At 49.7% G+C, this 18,525-nt stretch overlaps 2 protein-coding genes across 5 annotated transcripts; one reads left to right on the top strand and one right to left on the bottom strand.

Moving 5' to 3' along the window:
* Positions 1-4,847: 4,847 nt before the first annotated feature.
* supt7l (SPT7 like, STAGA complex subunit gamma) lies at positions 4,848-9,056 on the bottom strand. Of its 2 annotated transcripts, none has more exons than XM_023793104.2 (5): positions 8,784-9,056; positions 8,094-8,536; positions 7,628-7,952; positions 6,772-6,997; positions 4,848-6,652 (listed from the first exon to the last, which is right to left on the bottom strand). In XM_023793104.2, exons 2-5 carry the CDS (start codon positions 8,501-8,503, stop codon positions 6,324-6,326), a joined length of 1,290 nt encoding a protein of 429 aa, XP_023648872.1. In that variant the 5' UTR covers positions 8,504-8,536; positions 8,784-9,056; the 3' UTR covers positions 4,848-6,323. The 2 variants fall into 2 exon arrangements, with proteins under 2 accessions (XP_023648872.1, XP_023648882.1); XM_023793114.2 differs by having other exon boundaries at positions 8,659-8,799.
* Positions 9,057-9,080: 24 nt separating this feature from the next.
* On the top strand, positions 9,081-17,990 carry slc4a1ap (solute carrier family 4 member 1 adaptor protein). 3 transcript variants are annotated; one of them, XM_023793085.2, is made up of 14 exons: positions 9,081-9,940; positions 10,542-10,761; positions 11,038-11,166; positions 11,276-11,336; positions 11,426-11,565; positions 12,638-12,798; positions 12,899-12,968; positions 14,476-14,665; positions 14,937-15,045; positions 15,138-15,357; positions 15,530-15,625; positions 15,955-16,025; positions 16,172-16,241; positions 17,281-17,990. In XM_023793085.2, exons 1-14 carry the CDS (start codon positions 9,116-9,118, stop codon positions 17,328-17,330), a joined length of 2,412 nt encoding a protein of 803 aa, XP_023648853.2. In that variant the 5' UTR covers positions 9,081-9,115; the 3' UTR covers positions 17,331-17,990. The 3 variants fall into 3 exon arrangements, with proteins under 3 accessions (XP_023648853.2, XP_023648850.2, XP_023648859.2); XM_023793082.2 differs by having other exon boundaries at positions 14,925-15,045; XM_023793091.2 differs by lacking the exon at positions 9,081-9,940 and adding an exon at positions 9,991-10,392 and having other exon boundaries at positions 14,925-15,045.
* The last annotated feature ends 535 nt before the right edge of the window (positions 17,991-18,525 follow it).

Here is an 18,525-nt window from a genome sequence, read left to right as displayed (position 1 = left end):
TTACTTCTCTCCTCTTTAAGAGTCCTTCTCTCCTTTTAATATGTGCTATTGACCCTTTAAGGTCAAAAAGCCTCACAATAGTGTAAAATTATCCTAAGTTACAATGAAGATTACAGCAAAGCTTCAGGTCCTGCCCACGTAAACACAAACTTGGCTACGACACCTGTCCTGGGTGGACCTTCTTCGAAATAGCAATGCCAGCAACCCGGTACCCAGTGAAATATTAGCTAATGCTAACGACCGTCGCATACTCGACAACGCTGCGGGACCCCTCACTCTCCGCAGCACATACTGCGGCCGCCGATTCTCATTAAACGAGTTGCAATATATACAGTATATACAGTGTGTGTGTGTGTGTGTGTGTGTGTGTGAGTGTGTGTATATGTGTGTGTGTGTGCATGGCTCACCATTATTGTGGGTCCAGCTGTAGAAAAAGCAAGTCATCCCATCTAGGTCATGTGATCAGCATCCCATCTAGGTCATGTGATCAGCATTACAACCAGGTCATATGCTCTGCATCAAATGCTTAAATCACAGCCAAATCAAAGGGCCCGGCAGACCCACCTCTCCCTCTCACTACAGCCCCATGTCAGTCCGTTTATCAAGAGCAAAGTGTTTGCTTAACCTTTCAGAGCTCGGCCCAGTGTGCAGAGCGGGAGAGAGGCGGGTTTCTCATGAGCCACGATGTGTGAGAGCACAGACACTGCGCACCTAGACCTGGCCATTTCTATGATGGTCTTGTCCAGAGGAGAGTCACCCTTCAGCTCTGGCTTCCATTACAATTTTCAGTCTTACCGCACTGCACCAGAGAATATCGCTTCACCGTCAACGTGTGCAAGGCATGAGCTGAAAGTCTGCGGAGGATGGAGATATTCAGTTCAGTGGCACACTACAAAATTAGGAAGAGTCTTGGGCAATTTTGCCAGTGGAGTGGTGGAGATCTGTGTTGAGATGGTGGACAGTCTGTTGGGCGGTAAAGTGGGGCCTTGCGTTGGAGATGGGAGTCGGACAGCTAGACTGATAACCAGATTGGACAGCAGTGTGGGCAGGTAGTGTAGACCAGATGGGGAGGGGGGGGGCACTGGCTGGATTATCCTCTGGGGAGGCTTACGGGCCAAAAATGTGAAGTGTCTGGGGATCCCTGAGGACCGAGTTGGGGAACACTGGTTTAAAAGACTGAATCGTGGCTGGTTTTCCCCTGAGCACCTGCTGTAAATAGACACATGCGTAAATAAATGAGGAGCATTAAATGAGGGGAGTGCATCCCACATTAGACATAATCACATCGTTATTACACTCAGAGGACAGGTGCTCATCAGGACCAACATAAATCTTACAAATGCAGCCATTCGTATAGCCAGATAAGCATGCTCACGATTTGCATAATGCACCTCCTTCAAGAGCACAGCAGCGCCTCCTGGATGTTTAGTGGAGAAAACAAAAACACAACTGCAAGTCCGCTTTCATCAGTAGCGCAGAACATACTCAGTTGATGATGGTGCTTATCAAATATTGTGATATTAGATTAAATGTATTTTAATGGTGCTTAAGTGATCATTATTATGAAATATGAATGAATGAGTTGTGTAACAGGCAGTTATGATATATTCTCTCTTCGGTAAGGATTTGATGGATTTGAAAGCAGAGTGCCTGCACACACACAGCAGTAGCACCTGCTCGAGGTTCCTGTCGCCTCACATCCTGAGGAATTGATGCAGGTTTCTGTTTAATGTTACCCCTTAAATTCTCACGGCTGCGAGCAAACCAGTAGCTGATTCAAAAACTTCTTCGCCGATTTATCATCCCGCAGCATCAAAATAGCCTGGACATCTTGCAATTCTTATGCTTTCGTTTTAACTATACCCCGAGGGAATAACTCACATTTACTGACTCGTTAAGCACACTGAGAGCCACGCATTCACGTGTCACAGGGCACGTTGAGTTTAGTTCGCTGGCTGCGATCTGCCTCGCTCCGCTCCCGAGCCCTGTCAGCCTATCAGACAGTATGTACGGGGCCCTGAGACCCATCAGAAGTGGCCGCTGCATGGCTGCTTAATAACTATGACTGCCGACAGCTCCGGGATCTCGTGCTGGCAAGGTCCAAATATGTAGCCCATTGTGTGCATCTCTCATTCTTCCACCATATCCATTGAGTTTTCATATAACGTCTATATAGATGCATATATATATATAGATGCAATTCAATTTCTCGGAAAAACGGGGCTTTTATAAGCGAACAAATCCCTCGCCATTCCCTACCAAAATAGAATTTCCAGGTACAATGATTCACAAACCATTTAATCTATAACTTTCTTCTATTGGATTTACATTCCCATTGGGTAACGCTCCACTGCTATAATCCCCCTTTTAATTTGTAATTATGCCTAATAGCTTGCGTTAGCATCTAATTCTCCAGGTGGTAAGCGGTAGCTGTAGCATGTGGCGCGTCGTAGTGCATCGTGGGACAGTTAAATACACCTACAGACAGGATGACTGAGTAAGTAAAATACTGACACTGTTAAAGAGGGGAGACCGGGGAACCAAAGCCTTATCACCAGGGCTGTAAATATCGGCATTTTTCCTGTGTCAGCGCAAGAAATCTGCTTTAACTTGACGTGAGAAAACATGGGAAAGCTTTGGACTCGTATCCCCCCTCCCCATCCTTACATCATCAGTCTGACACAGGTTATTTCCTTTTAAGTAGGAGTTATTCTGTGCTGGAACCGCAGGAATGATACATAGCCACGCAAATAAAGAGGCTTTCGGGGATAATTATATTTCAGAGTTCATAGCATGTTTTCATTTGGCAATACAATAGTCTGGAAAACACAAATGCCAGTGGAGACATTTACAATGGATTATATTGCCTGCGAAAATAAAATCGCTGCCTGTCCAGGAGGCAAAGGGCTTAGCGATATTGAGGCAGAGTAGAATACAGAATTCAGAACCCACTAGACTGTGCTGAAGAGTGTGTAAACACTACCACCCCCTGGTAGGATGCAGTACTGCACATTGAGGTAATTAACCTGTAAGTTCTTTGTTCTGGGTAAGGTGGTTAATTATTATTTTGGTTGATTTGTTTGTTTACCACCAAACAAAACTAGAGAAAAGTTTTAAATTACTGTGAATATGTTTCAAACCACACATAAAACATGTAGCACCAATTCACTGGAAAAGTGTATTTAATTTCCAACTTCATTAATAATCATAATACTAAAATTTCCTTATGAAGTTTGTAACATTGCAGGCCTCTCTTTCTGCTGTGAAAATCTCCCCAGGCATTGGCAGTGTTTTGATGAAAACATCCATGTGTCGTAGCACCGTGAAAATTTAGGAAGAAAATAAGACAACATTTTGATCTTGATCAAATCAGCTCTGGGAGCAGGTGTGTGTTTTGCAGCCAGAAAGGTGTAAATTTGAAAGCTGAGATATGTGGCGTGGAACCAAAGGGCCGTGAATCCAAATTACACACAGATAAATGCCCAAAGTCTTATCCCTACAACATCAAGAAAATGAATTTTCCCATTTGAGGAGGAATGAAGCAGTAGACCCTGCTGTTACTTATCTTTAACAGCCAGTATCTAACATGCAGCTATCAAGTGAAACCTTTCAGCTCTGAATAGTGTTTTTTTCAACTAACACTGTTACTCATTTACTCACAGCCCATCCCTATACTGCCAACCTGAAATCAGAAGCTGCCCCTGTGAGACCCACTTGAAATCAAGGGCCATCTCTGTGCTGCCCGTGTGCAATCTGAGGCCATCCTTGTGCTGCCTGCCTGAAATCAGAGGCCATCCCTGGGCTGTCTCCCTGAATTCAGAGGCTGTCCCTAGGCTGTCTCCCTGAAATCAGAGGCCATCCCTGGGCTGACTCCCTGAATTCAGAGGCTGTCCCTAGGCTGTCTCCCTGAAATCAGAGGCCATCCCTGGGCTGACTCCCTGAATTCAGAGGCTGTCCCTAGGCTGTCTCCCTGAAATCAGAGGCCATCCCTGGGCTGACTCCCTGAATTCAGAGGCTGTCCCTAGGCTGTCTCCCTGAAATCAGAGACCATCCTTGTGCTGCCTGCCTGAAATCAAAGGCCATCTCTGGGCTGACTCCCTGAATTCAGAGGCTGTCCTCATGCTGCCCACCTGAAATCAGAGGCCACTCCTGTGAGACCCTCTTGAAATCAAAGACCATCTCTCTGTTGCCTGCATGAAATCAGCAGCCATCCTTATGCTCAGGGTTGGACTGGTAGTTGAGCAGCCAGGGTAGCTGCCCCAGAGCCTGCACCCCCCAGCGACAGCGTGGACCTTTCTATGACTACAAATGTATGCAAAACATTTATGAGGATTAAGATGGTGATGTCATGCATAAAATATAGTATGTACTTGTGAGATTGTGTATACAATCTCATTATGGTGGGAGTCATAGCAAAATTTGGTACAATACTTAATTTTGAAATAGTTTGTAATGTTTTGCAGTCAAACTATGTTATTGAGGCGTGTATTTAACAAAAAATCAAGTTTATGGAATTTGCTGACTACTGCAGTGCATGATGGGTAATGATATTTGGAGGCTACTTAAAATTCATCATCTGCAACTGCTACAACTAGCATAGGCAGGCCCTAGGTGTGAACTTGGAAGGGGGGGCAGGCCCTTGCTGTGAATTTGGAAAGGGAGGGTGGCATGGTATATTTTTGCCCCAGGGCCCAGTGTGCAGTTGTTCCACCACTGCCTGTACTGTCTGGCAGAAATCAGAGGCTGTCCCTGTACTGCCTGGCAGAAATCAGAGGCTGTCCCTGTACTGCCTGGCAGAAATCAGAGGCTGTCCCTGTACTGCCTGTCAGAAATCAGAGGGGAAAAAGTTCCCTGCAATGTAGAATTTATTAAGTTGCTTCATCTTTCATTACATGATGAATCCATACACATCCATCCATACCCATTTACAAACATAAATGTGCTCACGGCTTGAGCACAGTAGTGCCTTGCAGGTAAAGCCCCTGCATTGTCACACTGAGTACGGTACATCCCTGCCTGCACAGCAGTTTGAAATTGATCGTGCTTCATACCGGCAAAGTTTATCAATCAAGTCGGGCACAAACAACCTGACTGGTCACACTGCAAGATGCGGTATCTGTACCCAGGTGACAGAACACCACAGCAACAAGCTTCAAGCAGCTCTGAGAGGCAGATTCAGGAACAAAAATCCCATTTTTCACTCCTGCACCAAGGCTCTTTCTGAACTGTTTTCTTGAGCTAATATTTTACCTCAAACAAAAGAGTGTATAAAAAAAGGCTACAACAGGTAATCACAGAGCTCTCTCAATTAATATGCAGATTTATGCAAGCTGTAATTAATTTGCCATTATCCTAGACCGATGTCCTTTCGCTTTCTTCACAGACATCTGAGTGTAATTACTCCATGTGTCATATTTTCCGCGCCGTTCCATTAAGGTAAACAGATGCTAATTTCATTGCGTCCGTTCATGCCGAATAATTGCTGGGCACAATGAGGGTGGCATTAGCAGACGGTCAGGGGTGTCCCATGAAGACTCCTATGGCGTGAAGCTCATGTGCCACGCAGGAAGCACTGGCACCGAATGGTTAACGAAGACCTTCGGACCTTACCATCTTCTGAGCTCATTTTTATTCTGTGCAAATCCCACCCCGGTCCAACGGTCTCACAAATGGCGGTGGGGGCTGTGGGTTATCACCTATGATTCATCAAGCTAAACAAGAGGCAAAACTCAGCCTGCAGGCTCCACTCATTAGCATTGGAAACTTCAGCATCCATTTAAAGTTGGGAGACTGAAGATGGGAGGGCAGTTCTCTGGGATGTTACAGACTTCGGATAATAAACATACATGTCATTTAACTGCCATTACAAACAATGATAAACTGTGACTGCATCAAATTGTTTCAACGCAGCCAGTTTCCCGAAACAATAACCCTAATTCCCCATTTAATAACGTCAAGATTTCTGCAGCCACTGATGCCACAGTCTACCTCATTCATACATCACTCTGGGCAGGAGACGTTTAAACAAACATGATCGTAAAATGTGAAACCAGCAGACACATGGCCACCAAAAAGTTAGATCTGCTTTACTGTCGTATCAAACATAATCTGTCTGGCGAAGAAGAGACAGAGAGAGAGGGAGCAGGTTTACTTAGGAAATATACACATTTTAAAAGCACGCATAAAAAGTCCAAAAAGCCACAGGGAAACACGTCTGCGACGCAGCACATGGATCATGGGGAACTGCGGCAGAAAATGAGTAGCTGTCCAAAGAAAGGGGTGACAGGCCTGCACCGTGCGGACAGGGTGGTGGCACTGTGCCCTCACATCTTCTTTGCTCGCTTGCGCGGCCGCTGGTTGAAGACGGGGGAGGAGCCCATGAGTGAGTCGGGCGAATGGGAGGGGTAGCTGCCGTCAGAGGCCACGCCTCCTGGGGAGGGCGGGATTCCCGTCTCGCTCATGGTGGACATAGGCTCTTCTTCGAACACGTCGCCTCCCAGGACCCCGTGGCCTGACACCTGGCCTTCCTCAGCATCCTGGGGCTCCATTTTCACCTGCGGCAGGTGCCACAAGGGGGAGCTGTTCCCTGCCGCTGCTGCAGCCGCTGTTCCTACTACTCCTGCCGCGGCTGCCACTGCTGTGCCCGTCACTCCTGTAATACACAACCAATGATCAGTAACCAGAAGACAGCATCTACCAATAGCAGGAAGGCGTTCATCCTAAGTGCTGCATACAGGCCACTGTGTGCCAGGTGCCTGCCCAGGCACGTACCTGAGGAGTGCGGTGAATTGTCCCCTTCCAGGCCCCCTGTCACACGCTCGCTGGGGGTGGGCAGGGCTTGGTCCCCAGAGGCCAGGTCGGCCTCGGGCTCTTCGCTAACAGGGAACGCTATATTATCGCTAAGGGGTTCATCCTTCACCTTCAGGGGCTTGGCGTCTTCGGTCGCCCTGTCCGGGTTCACCAGGCGATCATACTCCTCCGACAGCTCCCGACACACCTGAGGCGGGGACCCGGCCACAACCATCAGCGGCACATCCTACTGGTCACTCAACTGTCAATCAACACGCACTGTCCAGTTAAAGGTCATGAGGCACAAGGAACCCTTATCGGGGAATCTCATGACGCTGAGCTTTCCTGGACAAACTCAGAGCTGAACGGAACGTTCTAGAGCACAAACCAATCTGACCATATGCACTTCAATGCCACATCTGTAGGTATAAAAGTCTTAGGACACTTTTCCACAGTAACAGGTACTTCAAAACAGGACCAGAATGAATGGTCCTCGTGTTCATTTTCCACCAGAATGAAAAACAGATACAGGCACAAAATTACATCATCACAACAGTACTGAATTCGGCTAGTATAGTATATTATAGGATTGGGCGATGTGCAGCTCATTTTGCACTTTGATACTACACTGCAAATCAACAGAAGAGTACTGCTTTTTTAGTACCAAAAGTTCTGTACCCGATGCAGTGGAAAAACGTTAATAGAAGGGCTTCAGTACATTTTAGTGACAGTCTGACTTGGACCCTGAAAAGCTACACTTATCACTGCTGCACTCTAATCCCAAAGCGGGATGATCAGCCTGCGGCCCAGATACTGCTTTCCTTGAGCATCGCCTCACCTGGAGCATGTTGCTATGGTAATCCTTGATGCGGACCTGCCAGAACTTCTGCAGGGCCAGCACGCTGCCGATGCCCACCTCGTGGAAGACCTGCTCCACCACGTCGGGGAACGGCGTGGTCCCCAGGCACGCCTCGCGGTCCACGGCCACACGGAGCAGCCGGCTGAGCCGCAAGTAGTGCTCGTGCACGAGGTCCGTCAGCGTCTCCAGCACGCTCTCCTGGGCCAACTCGAAGCCGGCGTGGGCCAGCACCGTGGCCACAGACTGGTACAGGAGCTGCCGGCAGGATGGCCAGCTCAGCTCCGTCACTGGCTCCCCCTTGCCCCTGGAGAGAGATGAGATGTGCCCTCAGCAAGTGGGTGACAGGCATCCCTAACCAAAGCCCGCTGCTCACAAGACCACAAGCCACCTGCTGGCCAATACTATAGTCACGTGATGGACAAGTAAAACCCAATGGGGGACCTACTTGTAAAAGTCACTTTCCGGGTCACTGTGTCGTAATTGGAAGGGCTGCCGGGGCGCCTTGCTGTCCAGGGGCAGCAGGTCATCAGGGACAGCCGGCGTTAAAGGCCGTGGGGGGAGTGCTTCCCCTTCTTCGAGTTTCGCAGCGCCCTCTGCCACTGGCTGGCCCTGGGCAGCGGCCAGAAGAGCGCGGAGGCGGCGGGCGTGCTGGCATAGCTGTACGGTGTGTATGGTTAGACTGCAGGGCTCGGACGGGATGTCCAGCATAGTGGTCGGCCGCGGGCGCTGAGCAGAAGGCTGATGCAGGGGCGGATCCTGCATCTCCACCGAGCGGAACTCCCGCTGGAGCAGGTCGAAGGAGCTGCGGCTGGGCGGCGCCGCCGGGACCGGGATTTCGCCCCAGTACGGCATCATCCAGCCTGTAGCTTTGAATCAGGTCAGGGCGCTCTGTAAAACAGCGTGTACACACACATCTCAGTTAGAAATAACGGGAACATCACTCAGATGCATCACTGGACACGACATGCGGGAGTTTCCCAAAACCACCAAACCAAGACTCGTTAGTTTACCAGTGGAGATGCGAATAGCTCATCATAAGAGGCCGTCGGTGTAGATTACATGTTACTCCTACATTGAATTTTCTATTTGTAGTCATTTTTGCACCAGCTAAATTATTACATAGAAGGACACTCACTTAAAATGCAGATTCGATACGTGGAGCAACGACTAATGACAGTAGTTGAAGGCTTTCCGAATAAAACTCGACGTGCCGGCGCATATTTTGCTTCGTGTGGAAGCAAATGCTAATTGAAATAGTTCCTGATTTAAACGCAATTATTTTCAATAAAGCTGTATAATGAAGATCCCGTAATAGTTTCGATACAGAAATATGTTAGTATATTTTATGTCAATAACAACAATGTTGTTGTTGTTATTTGAAAATGTCTTGCTAAAATGGACTAGCTTACTCGGAACCTTTATCATGAAGCCGGAACGGAAGTATAAAGAGACCGTACCAAAACCAACATGGCGGACTCTACGCACGTTCTGAAAATGGAAGAACGAGCAGACGTAAAATCTGAAGTCAGTAGCGAACCAGTTGTGGTAGGTGTTGTTGAGAGTGAACGGGACAGTGAGACGAAATGCGTCGTGAATGATGTTACAGAAGAAACAGGCGATACATTCAAGAAACCCGCTATTTTCGTTGCCCCAAGTGTTCTCAGTCGGAAGGGAGTCGCTGCGGTAGCGGGCTGCAGCAGAGTGACAGAGGCGTCTAAAGAGGTATGTCACCTCAAAGGCGAGTCGGCGGATAATAAGGAAGCCGGCAGCAGCGCCCCGTCGACGATTCAAAATTTGGGCGTCACGTCGAAGGTAACCAAAACGGACGAGAATGGTACCCCCACCAAAGCCCCACAGAAAATCAAACCGAGGTTTCCCGCTAAACCTCCGCCGGATGGGAAGTTAAATGACGCTCCCCCTTTGCCGTACACCGAGCCTCCTTGGGGCGGCTTAGCCGAATCTACCTACTCGTTCGAGATCCTGAAGAACGGCACCATTTTGGACACGGTCCCGCTCGCCGAGAGGAGTTTCTTCGTGTTCGGGCGCCTGCCCGTTTGCGACGTGTCTTTGGAGCATCCCTCCATCTCAAGGTATCACGCGGTGGTTCAGTACCGCGGGCGCCCAGGGGAGCCGGGTGTTGTCGGGGAAGAGGCCGGCTTCTACGCCTTTGACCTGGGCAGCACGCATGGCACTTTCATCAACAAGAACAAGATCCCGCCGAAGACCTACATCAGGCTGCGGGTCGGACATGTACTCAAATTCGGGGGGAGCAGTCGCCTGTTCATCCTGCAGGTGAGTAATTCTGTTTCCGTGGCGTAAATCCTAAAGGCGTTTATGTATGTCTCATACAAAAGATTGCGATTTTAGCTGCAGCTTAAGGATTTAAAAAAAAAAAAAAAAAACGTGGCGACTGGGCAGCATAATTCTTTGGTGCGTTTATTTTATTTGAAGTGGTGTACCTGGTCAGTGGATGGCAGTCTCACCTCGATACTGTCAGTGTTGGGGGTTTGAATCCTGTCCCTGTTTTGTGGTATTAGAATGTTGATCTGTGTTGAACAAGTTGTATGTGTGTTTTTGTGTGTGTGTATGTGTGTTTTTGTGTGTGTGTGTGTGTGTGTGTGCACGTGCACACACACTCTGTGATGGACTGGCATCCAATGCATGGTGTACCCCTGCCTTATGCTGCCTGAGATGAGTTTCAACCCTGCCATGGCTCCGCGATGGATGACTTGAGGAAAGGCTGGGTAGATGGACTTTGAAAGTTACCTGTAAACTGCACTGATCCAAAGACAATGATTAAAAGTAGAAGATACCAGATTCAGCACAAAATGAAATCAAATATGTAGAGTACTATGAACATTTGGGAGCTGACCAGACTATCGTCTGCTTGCAGGGTCCAGACTCTGATGAGGAGGCGGAGTCTGAGCTGACAGTTACCGAGCTGAGGGAGCGAGCACGGAAGCAAAGGGCAGAACTGGAGAAGAGGATGATGGGAGATGGCTCTGATGATGACGAGGAGGAGGAGGAGGAGGAGAAGAAGGAGGAAGGGGAGAGAGAATCCAGCACCAGGACCAAGAGTTCCAAAGAGGACTCGGGATGTTCCTGGGGCATGGGTGAGCGGCGTGGGTTGCTAGCCCTGGGCGAGTGGCGGGGGTTGGTAGCCCTGGGCGAGCGGAGTGGGTTGGTCCTGTACTTATAATTTCTATCCCCACCCCACAGTAAGCACTGTAAGTATGTTGTGGCTTCTCTGTTTATTTCTCTTCTGGTTTATATGAATCTCATTTACTTGACACTAATATAAAAGAACTAGACCTGTCAGAGAATGAGGATTGTCGTGAGGAGTTGCAGGTGCTCACTGTTGGTCTCTGCCCCTGCTCCTCTATCCCCAGAAGAGGAAGCGTTGCCTGAGGAGGATGAGAATGAGGAGAACCCCTTTGCCATGGAGTTTCAGGAGGACCAGGAAGCAGCGTATCTGAAGGACCCCAAGAAAGCTCTGCAGGGCTTCTTCGACAGAGAAGGTGAAATGTGGTCTGCTGCCGCGAGGCCAGGCCTGTACTCCCAAAGATCGGCTGATCATTTACAGCTCAGTGATCGCGGTCAGGCTCAGTAACCACCCTCTGATTGCAGGGGAGGAGCTGGAATATGAGTATGAAGACAAGGGCCACGGAACCTGGACCTGCAGGATCAAGTGAGTCCAGCACCTACTCTTGTTGGTTCTGATGGCCGACGTCCCTTTCTGGCCGGTGTTGGGTTTACGGTGCGTCCCGGTGCCCCCAGGTTGCCTGTGGATGACGCTCTGGGCCGGCAGCTGGTGGCTGAGGTGACCCACTCTGGGAAGAAGAAGGAGGCAGCCGTGCAGTGCTCTCTGGAGGCCTGCCGCATGCTGGAGGCTCGCGGCCTGCTGAGGCAGGAGGCAGGTGCGCAGGGAGGTGCAGGGGCCTGAACAGGGAAACCTATTTTGTACCGTGGTAGTGTAGATTAATCCTCCGGCGCATCTTTCTCGTGTATTTCAGTTCATAACTCACTGAAATCTTATTATAGAAACATGAAAAAAACACTGACTAAATCCGTAATCTGTCTTCTTTTTAAAACACCCATTGTAGGAAGTATTAATGCTTCCTTACATTGTTTTACCTGCATCGGGGGCGTGTAGTACCGCTGTCACCCGAAGATCACTATTCACATTCTAAATAGCCGCATTAGCGCGTATTCAAATCGCATTCGCACGGTAATCAGATGAACAACGCAGCGGTGAAACGCGATCCAGATACATCCCCGTCAGCGCCATAAAAGGGGGGGGGAAACGTGGCCAGGTGTCAATGGCTCATTCATACACATGACAGTTGCTACATATTCAATGAAAGTAGCCAGAAAGAGTGACATGAGTTCGGTTTTTCTTATTTATTTATCCAACTGAACGTTGTAACTACACCATTTAGTTACCTTCATGTAGCCAAGACTTTGGTGATCAGATATCTGGGATCAAAACAAACTGGCACCATTGCTTACTATGTACTTATAATGTTTCTGCAAGTGTTCCAAACTGCATTTTGCAATGTCTATACTTTGATGTCAAATTCCAAACTTCACATAAATCTGACATATTTACAAAATACACTAAGATTAAGATGAGTTTTATGCCAAAACAAATATGTAAGAAATAACTTGTTTGCCATGAATTAAATTTATGATATTGAATGAAATGTGTGATCATGCCCCAGTCAGTGAAAAAGTGTCTTCCCTACCCCTAGACTCCAGAGGGTTAAGGGGAAAACTAGTAAAATTACGCAGTTACTTTTCCTCTTTTAGACTGGTTAATAATACGAGTCTATAGTAAATAATGGTAGTCTTTGAGTTTTTGCAGACCTAAATCCAAGGTGCTTTCCTCATGATGCCATCTGGGAATGACCCAAGTAAAGTTAGTTTCACTTAAGCTAAAAATACCTAAGTGGAATTCCTCTATGATGCCTTTTTGTCCCGGTCACTCAGTGTCCCGCAAACGCAAGAAGAAGAACTGGGAGGAGGAGGATTTCTATGACAGTGATGATGACACCTTCCTGGACCGCACCGGGATGGTGGAGAGGAAGAGGAAGGAGCGAATGAAGAAGGCGGGGAAGATCGAGGAGAGGCCCGACACCTATGACTCGCTGGTAAGGCCCTGGATTCCCTGCATGTTTGTAGCCCCGCCCCCTTCCTTAGAGGGGGGGCATTCCTGGTATTGAGCTAATTCACGGAACCCATTGCCCATAGGTGGAGAAGCTGGCCGAGGTGGAGAAGGAGCTGGCTGAGACAGAGAAGAAGCTGAGCAGCTCAGCCAAGGGTGAGTGTTCAGTCATTCACAATGGGTCTAACCCAGGGGTGTGCAAACTTTTTGGCCCAAGGGCCACATAAAATTTTTCAGTTATAAGGTGGCCCACTTCCATTACAGACAGCCTAACACATTTCATTTCCAACATATGTGTACTTTTAATGTAACTGTCATGGTGAGGAAAAATGAAGACAGTTCTGAATAAATACATATAAACATACTTAATCTGGTATTTTTAATGGTGTGCATTGTCCACATAGTGATCAGCGTCAATTTCTTCAAGAAACGTAATAAACTGTCATTAATCCCTCAAAAATTAAAAAAATCGTCCAGTGCCAAGGAATATAATGTCAACGACTCCGCTTTTTTGTTTAGCTTGCTAGCTAAGTCTTCGTCAGTTAGCTCCACACGGCGAGTCACTGCGTAATAAGCTATTTTTTTTCTTCAAATTTGTTCTTGCTCTCAGGACACAAGATACCTGCTGTCTCTACCATGCACTCTTTGAGAAACTCCCCCTTCGGAGGAAGGCTTGTTGGTCTTTGCTAATTTGAATGCCAGCACACAACTTGATTCTTGGATGGCAGTTTGTCGGATGAAGGTGTTTTGCTGAGCCTGCAAACTAGCTGCCGACCTCTGACCAGTAGCCGTCCGTTCTTGCATTGACTGGTTCTTAGCGTGATTAGCATTAGCGTAATTAGCATGCTTGGTGGAAAGTGACGGCTGATGTTGTATTCCTCTGAAACCGTGACGGTTTCTTGGCAAATAAGACATACGGCCTCTGACCGGACTTCAGTGAAAAGTGTTTAGTTGTCCATTCCTTATTAAACACTCGACGCTCACTGTCGACTTTTCTTTTCTTTGGCTCACTCATCGTTGCAGATGGGTTCAGAGCAGTCGCAGAGTAGTAACAGAGTAGGCCGGGCTCCGCAGAATCAAGTCAATGTATCATTGTGCCTAATGCGCCACCTGGTGGAACGCCAGGCATTACAGAACAAGGTCAAATGAATGCAGTCATAATTATATGATTTGATTTGGGCAATTCTGTACCAATCTTCGGCAGGCCGGATTAAAAACACTAACGGGCCAGATGTGGCCGGCGGGCCGTAGTTTGCCCACCCCTGGTCTAACCCGTGCTTTGACTCGTGTCTGATCCACGGTCGGCTCCACATTCAGACCCGGTTTGACCCGCGTTCCAACCGCGGTCGGCTCCACATTCAGACCCGGTTTGACCCGCGTTCCAACCGCGGTCGGCTCCACATTCAGACCCGGTTTGACCCGCGTTCCAACCGCGGTCGGCTCCACATTCAGACCCGGTTTGACCCGCGTTCCAACCGCGGTCGGCTCCACATTCAGACCCGGTTTGACCCGCGTACCTACCGCGGTCGGCTCCACATTCGGACCCGGTTTGACCCGCGTTCCAACCGCAGTCGGCTCCACATTCAGACCCGGTTTGACCCGCGTTCCAACCGCGGTCGGCTCCACATTCGGACCCGGTTTGACCGCCGTCCTGTCGGTGCAGGTGGAGCGCAGCGGTCGGCTGAGGACCCCCTGGACGCCTTCATGAGTGCTGTGAATGCCCCCAGCCCACTGGACAGCATTGAGCGCAGGAAGATGCACGTGCGGGTGGCGGAGCTGCGGCGGGAGGCCCAACGCCTCCGGCGGCTCCAGGAGCTCACCAGGCCAGCGCAGCTGCCCCCCCTACAGGCCGGGTAGGGTAGCGTGCTGAGAGCAGGATATGATGGGGGTCATTCAGATCTGCCTGCACTCTTAGCTTACTCAGATTTTTTTCCCCCCATAGCTAATACTGCTTGTTTTTTTTTTATAATGAACGATTTAAAAACGTTAGTTATGTTCAAATCAGTTTGTAACACTTGTTTACTTGTATGTTCTGTAGTTGATGGCTGGCTGTCCGTTAGCTTGTAATTGTCCTGAGAGCTTTAAGAAGTGAGTGATCGTTTTCTACTGAAGCTCCTCTTGCAGTCTAGGAGGGCACGGCACCATGCAGGCAGAGGGCAAGAAACCTGCCCTGCCCATGTTCGGTGCCATGAAAGGTGGCAGCAAGTTCAAGCTGAGGACGGGCACCATCGGAGTGAGTTCTGTTCCTGCCTCCGGAATAGAAACCCCCCCCCCCCCCAAGTCAAATGCTGCTAAAATTCCTCCCCCATTTTTCCTTTATCATAGAAAATGCCGCCAAAGCGACCCACCCTGCCTGCGGAGCTCTTCGTCACCAAGGAGCTGCCCCCTGGTGGAGAGGAGGAGGAAGAGGAGGAAGAAGAGGAGGAAGCGGGGAAAGCGCAGGCAGACCCTTCCAGTGGGCAGGAGACTCAGCAGCATGGAGCAGACACGGAAATAGAGAACAGCTCATTGGTGGCACCTGAGCCCCAGACTCACATTGGCACAGGTGAGCAACAATGCCATATCGGCATATTTCAGTAGCTCTTATAGGTCCTTTAGTGAGTGTAGTTCCGCTGCGGACCAGTAGATGGCAGAAGCACATCACTTTGGGCAGGATCCGAGGATCCAGAAACGGAATGGCCACCTTGTTGTGATGCGAGTGTAACTGGTGTGTTTAGGGAAGAGCGGTCCCAAGAGGCCAAAACCGGTGGAGGAGCCAACACCAGACCGGGGAGAAGAGGAGGGCGGGCAGCCATCAAACACGCGTTCACCAGGTGTGTGTGTGTGTGTGTGTGTGCGTGTGCGTGTGTGTGTGTGGGGGGGGGTTTGCATAGATCACATTTGAGGACCAAATTGTCCCCAATGTGTAATAAAACCTGAAATTTCCCTATTTTTGGGGACATCTTTTGAGGTCCCCATTTGGATCACCAGTTTTATAAAAATCTGTGAATGCAATCAAAAAAGTAAAATGCCAAAATGCCATAAGTTGGTTACTTATGGTTAAGGTTAGGGATGGGTAGAGGTTAGGGGTGTCGTGAGCGCTGTCTGGCCGTCGTGGCAGAGATTCACCAAACTGAACTCCTCACTCCGTCTGCTGTCTCAGAGTGCGGTGACAGTGGCTCTGATAAGAAGGAGGAAGTGAAGAGGAAGAGGAAGGTGTATGGGCCCAGTAAGGTGAGTACCTGATTACACTGCCTGGGCTAGGACCTGAACTCCTTCTGGATAAAGTAAATGTGTTTGGGCCAAAGGGTGGGGGGGGTTGCTGTTTGGGCTAGCCGGGCTGTTTAACACCCCCTGTTTGTACACCACTTTCTTCCTAGTCTTCGGTCACCTTGTCTGCCCAGTACCCCAAGGATGACCCAGACTACTGCGTGTGGATGCCCCCTGCTGGTAAGACATGGTAAACATGAGAGTATAAAGCTAAAAGTGTCTGTCATATTCAACGTGGCAGCCTTCCAGCGAGGACTGTCTACACTTTTTTTTCTTTTAGTGCAAGTCACATGACCTTGAGGTGACGTGTGTGAGAGAGAGAGCAGGTTACTGCTGATTTGTTGAGATGCCGTCATGTGACCAGGTCTGGTGCCTGGTGATACTCTTGGACACTATGGTAATGTGTGTGTGTGTGTGCGTGTGTGTGTGTGTTACTGTTGAATGGGAGGCTATACTTACACCTCCTGGGGGAGAAAGTGTTTTGAAGAGATTAAATCAAGCGGGGACCCTCTATGTGGGGGGGACCATGCGCGGGGGGGCGGGGGCGGGGATTTCACATCAAAGTCTTTTAATGTGCTGGTGGAATATGAAGATCAGAAGCACCACAGTCTGACCTTCACAGCAAAGTGGGGGGGGGGGGGGGGGGCAGTGAGTAGGGGGTGGGGAGGAAGAGGGCCGCATGGTCACCGTGTCCATCAAGGCCGGGACCCGACAGGATTCCTTAATCAGACCTGGGGAGTGCCAGTGGGGGTCATCCTGCTGTGATAAGATAAAGCAGCATTTTGGAGGGCCGGAGACTTGCCCTGCTCAGGGGGGGTGCTTTCTGTAATTTCATACATTAGTGTCCTGATGGGGGGTTGTCAGGGTATGAATCGGTGTTTAGCCATAGTCCTCTCATGAATTTCATAGTGCTGCATCTGCGGTGCATTAACCAATCTGGGGGCCTAGGGTGCGATCGTATGGTGAGTCAGGGGCTGTTCCCTTTTCCTGAGGCGAGCCGAGGCCCGGATGTTTCCGGGCCCTTGGTTACAGCATACACGTCACTCTGACCCTCTACAGCCATTTTGTTTCGGTGCAATTGGACCTTTGGCCCACGGGTGTCAGTGACCGAGCGAGAGTCCGTTTGCCAGTTAGGAGGGCCGTGACGCGAATGGGACTGTGCCCACTTCGGCCACATCCATGACCTGTAACGATGCCCCACCCCCTCACACACTGACAGGTCAGTCTGGAGATGGCCGCACCCACCTGAACGACAAGTACGGCTACTGAACGAGGAGGATTGGGCGTAGCAGGAGACGTCTGTCACCTACAGCCCGGCCAGATAGAGGACACACCCCCAACTCATTTGCTCCACCCCTGGCCTCAGAACGGACCCTGTGCAGAGGTCAGCATGTGCCGTGTGACTTCTGGACTTTGCTTGTCCCATCCTGTGTACTCCTGGCCTACCTGTGTGTGGGAAAAGGGCACTTCGTGTAAGGGATCCATCCCGGGCAGGGTCCCCAGACCTGGAGGTGGACGTCACCCGTAAGGACACTTCTTCTGACCCCTCTCCTGTAATCTCTTTCAAACATCACATGGTCCCTCAGACACGTGTTTGAGCCCTGGGCTCCAAGCATCGTGGCTGTGGCTTTGCAGGCCATCTGGCAGCCAATGTCACATCATGGGATGCAAGCGAGCTGATAATGAACTGAGTGACAGAGATACACAGCCCCCCCACACCACCTCGGGGGGGCTCGTTTACCAGTGACTCAGCAGAGCAACGTGGGTGGCAGCCTGTCTGGGGGAGGATTAGGATGCTTGGTGTAGGGCTTTAATACCTGCCCCCTTCTATAGCATGGATGAACCCCCCCCCCCGAGTCATCTGTGTATTATTATTTTTTTAATGTTAATGTTTGTAAAGTAAAATAAAAACAAGACTTTGTGTACCAATTGGTGGAACATGGCATGAAGAGTGTTGGGCCAGGGTTCTGGAGGAAGGGCAGGGGGGTGTAAATGGGAGAGTGCGGCGGGGGGGGGCAGAATCCCTGACTGCTTGGTCTCTCCCAAAACCGCAGAGATCTCACACCCCCCTAATTGCATCTCTCCCTGTCCCTGCTCAGCCCACTGCCCGGCCCAGCTGACGTCACCTGCTTGTTGTCCCCCCCCCCCCCCCCATCCTTGTGTCGGATCTGGCGCTTCGAGGCCCCGTTAAATCAGCCCACGCAGTAGCGCGCGGGTGTGATGTTCTGCAGCCTTGGCAGGATCACCCTCGCTGCTGCGGAGAAGGGCCGTGCTTCTGTGAGACGCTTGTGAGCGCACACACACATGCGTTCACACACACACACACATGCGTTCACACACACACACACATGCGTTCACGCACACACACATGCGTTCACGCACGCGCGCGCGTTCGCACACACACACACACACACACACACACACACACGTGTTCACATGCACACACGCTAGCTCACATTGTCCA

This window comes from Paramormyrops kingsleyae, chromosome 14 (assembly GCF_048594095.1).
Source record: "Paramormyrops kingsleyae isolate MSU_618 chromosome 14, PKINGS_0.4, whole genome shotgun sequence".
NCBI classification, from domain to species: Eukaryota; Metazoa; Chordata; class Actinopteri; order Osteoglossiformes; family Mormyridae; genus Paramormyrops; species Paramormyrops kingsleyae.
Note: the sequence above shows the minus strand (reverse complement) of the source record. Positions and strands in the feature narration are given on the sequence as shown.

What these genes read in the sequence shown, in the direction of transcription:
- supt7l (XM_023793104.2), bottom strand. Translation starts at nt 8,503, where the DNA reads ATGATGCCGTACTGGGGCGAAATCCCGGTCCCGGCGGCGCCGCCCAGC. An exon ending in ACCATAGCAACATGCTCCAG is followed by an intron (nt 6,998 to 7,627) that starts GTGAGGCGATGC and finishes TCCCCGCCTCAG; the next exon opens with GTGTGTCGGGAGCTGTCGGA. An exon ending in CAATTCACCGCACTCCTCAG is followed by an intron (nt 6,653 to 6,771) that starts GTACGTGCCTGG and finishes TGTGTATTACAG; the next exon opens with GAGTGACGGGCACAGCAGTG.
- slc4a1ap (XM_023793082.2), top strand. Translation starts at nt 9,116, where the DNA reads ATGGCGGACTCTACGCACGTTCTGAAAATGGAAGAACGAGCAGACGTA. An exon ending in CCTGCTGAGGCAGGAGGCAG is followed by an intron (nt 11,566 to 12,637) that starts GTGCGCAGGGAG and finishes CCGGTCACTCAG; the next exon opens with TGTCCCGCAAACGCAAGAAG. An exon ending in AGGTGTATGGGCCCAGTAAG is followed by an intron (nt 16,026 to 16,171) that starts GTGAGTACCTGA and finishes CTTTCTTCCTAG; the next exon opens with TCTTCGGTCACCTTGTCTGC.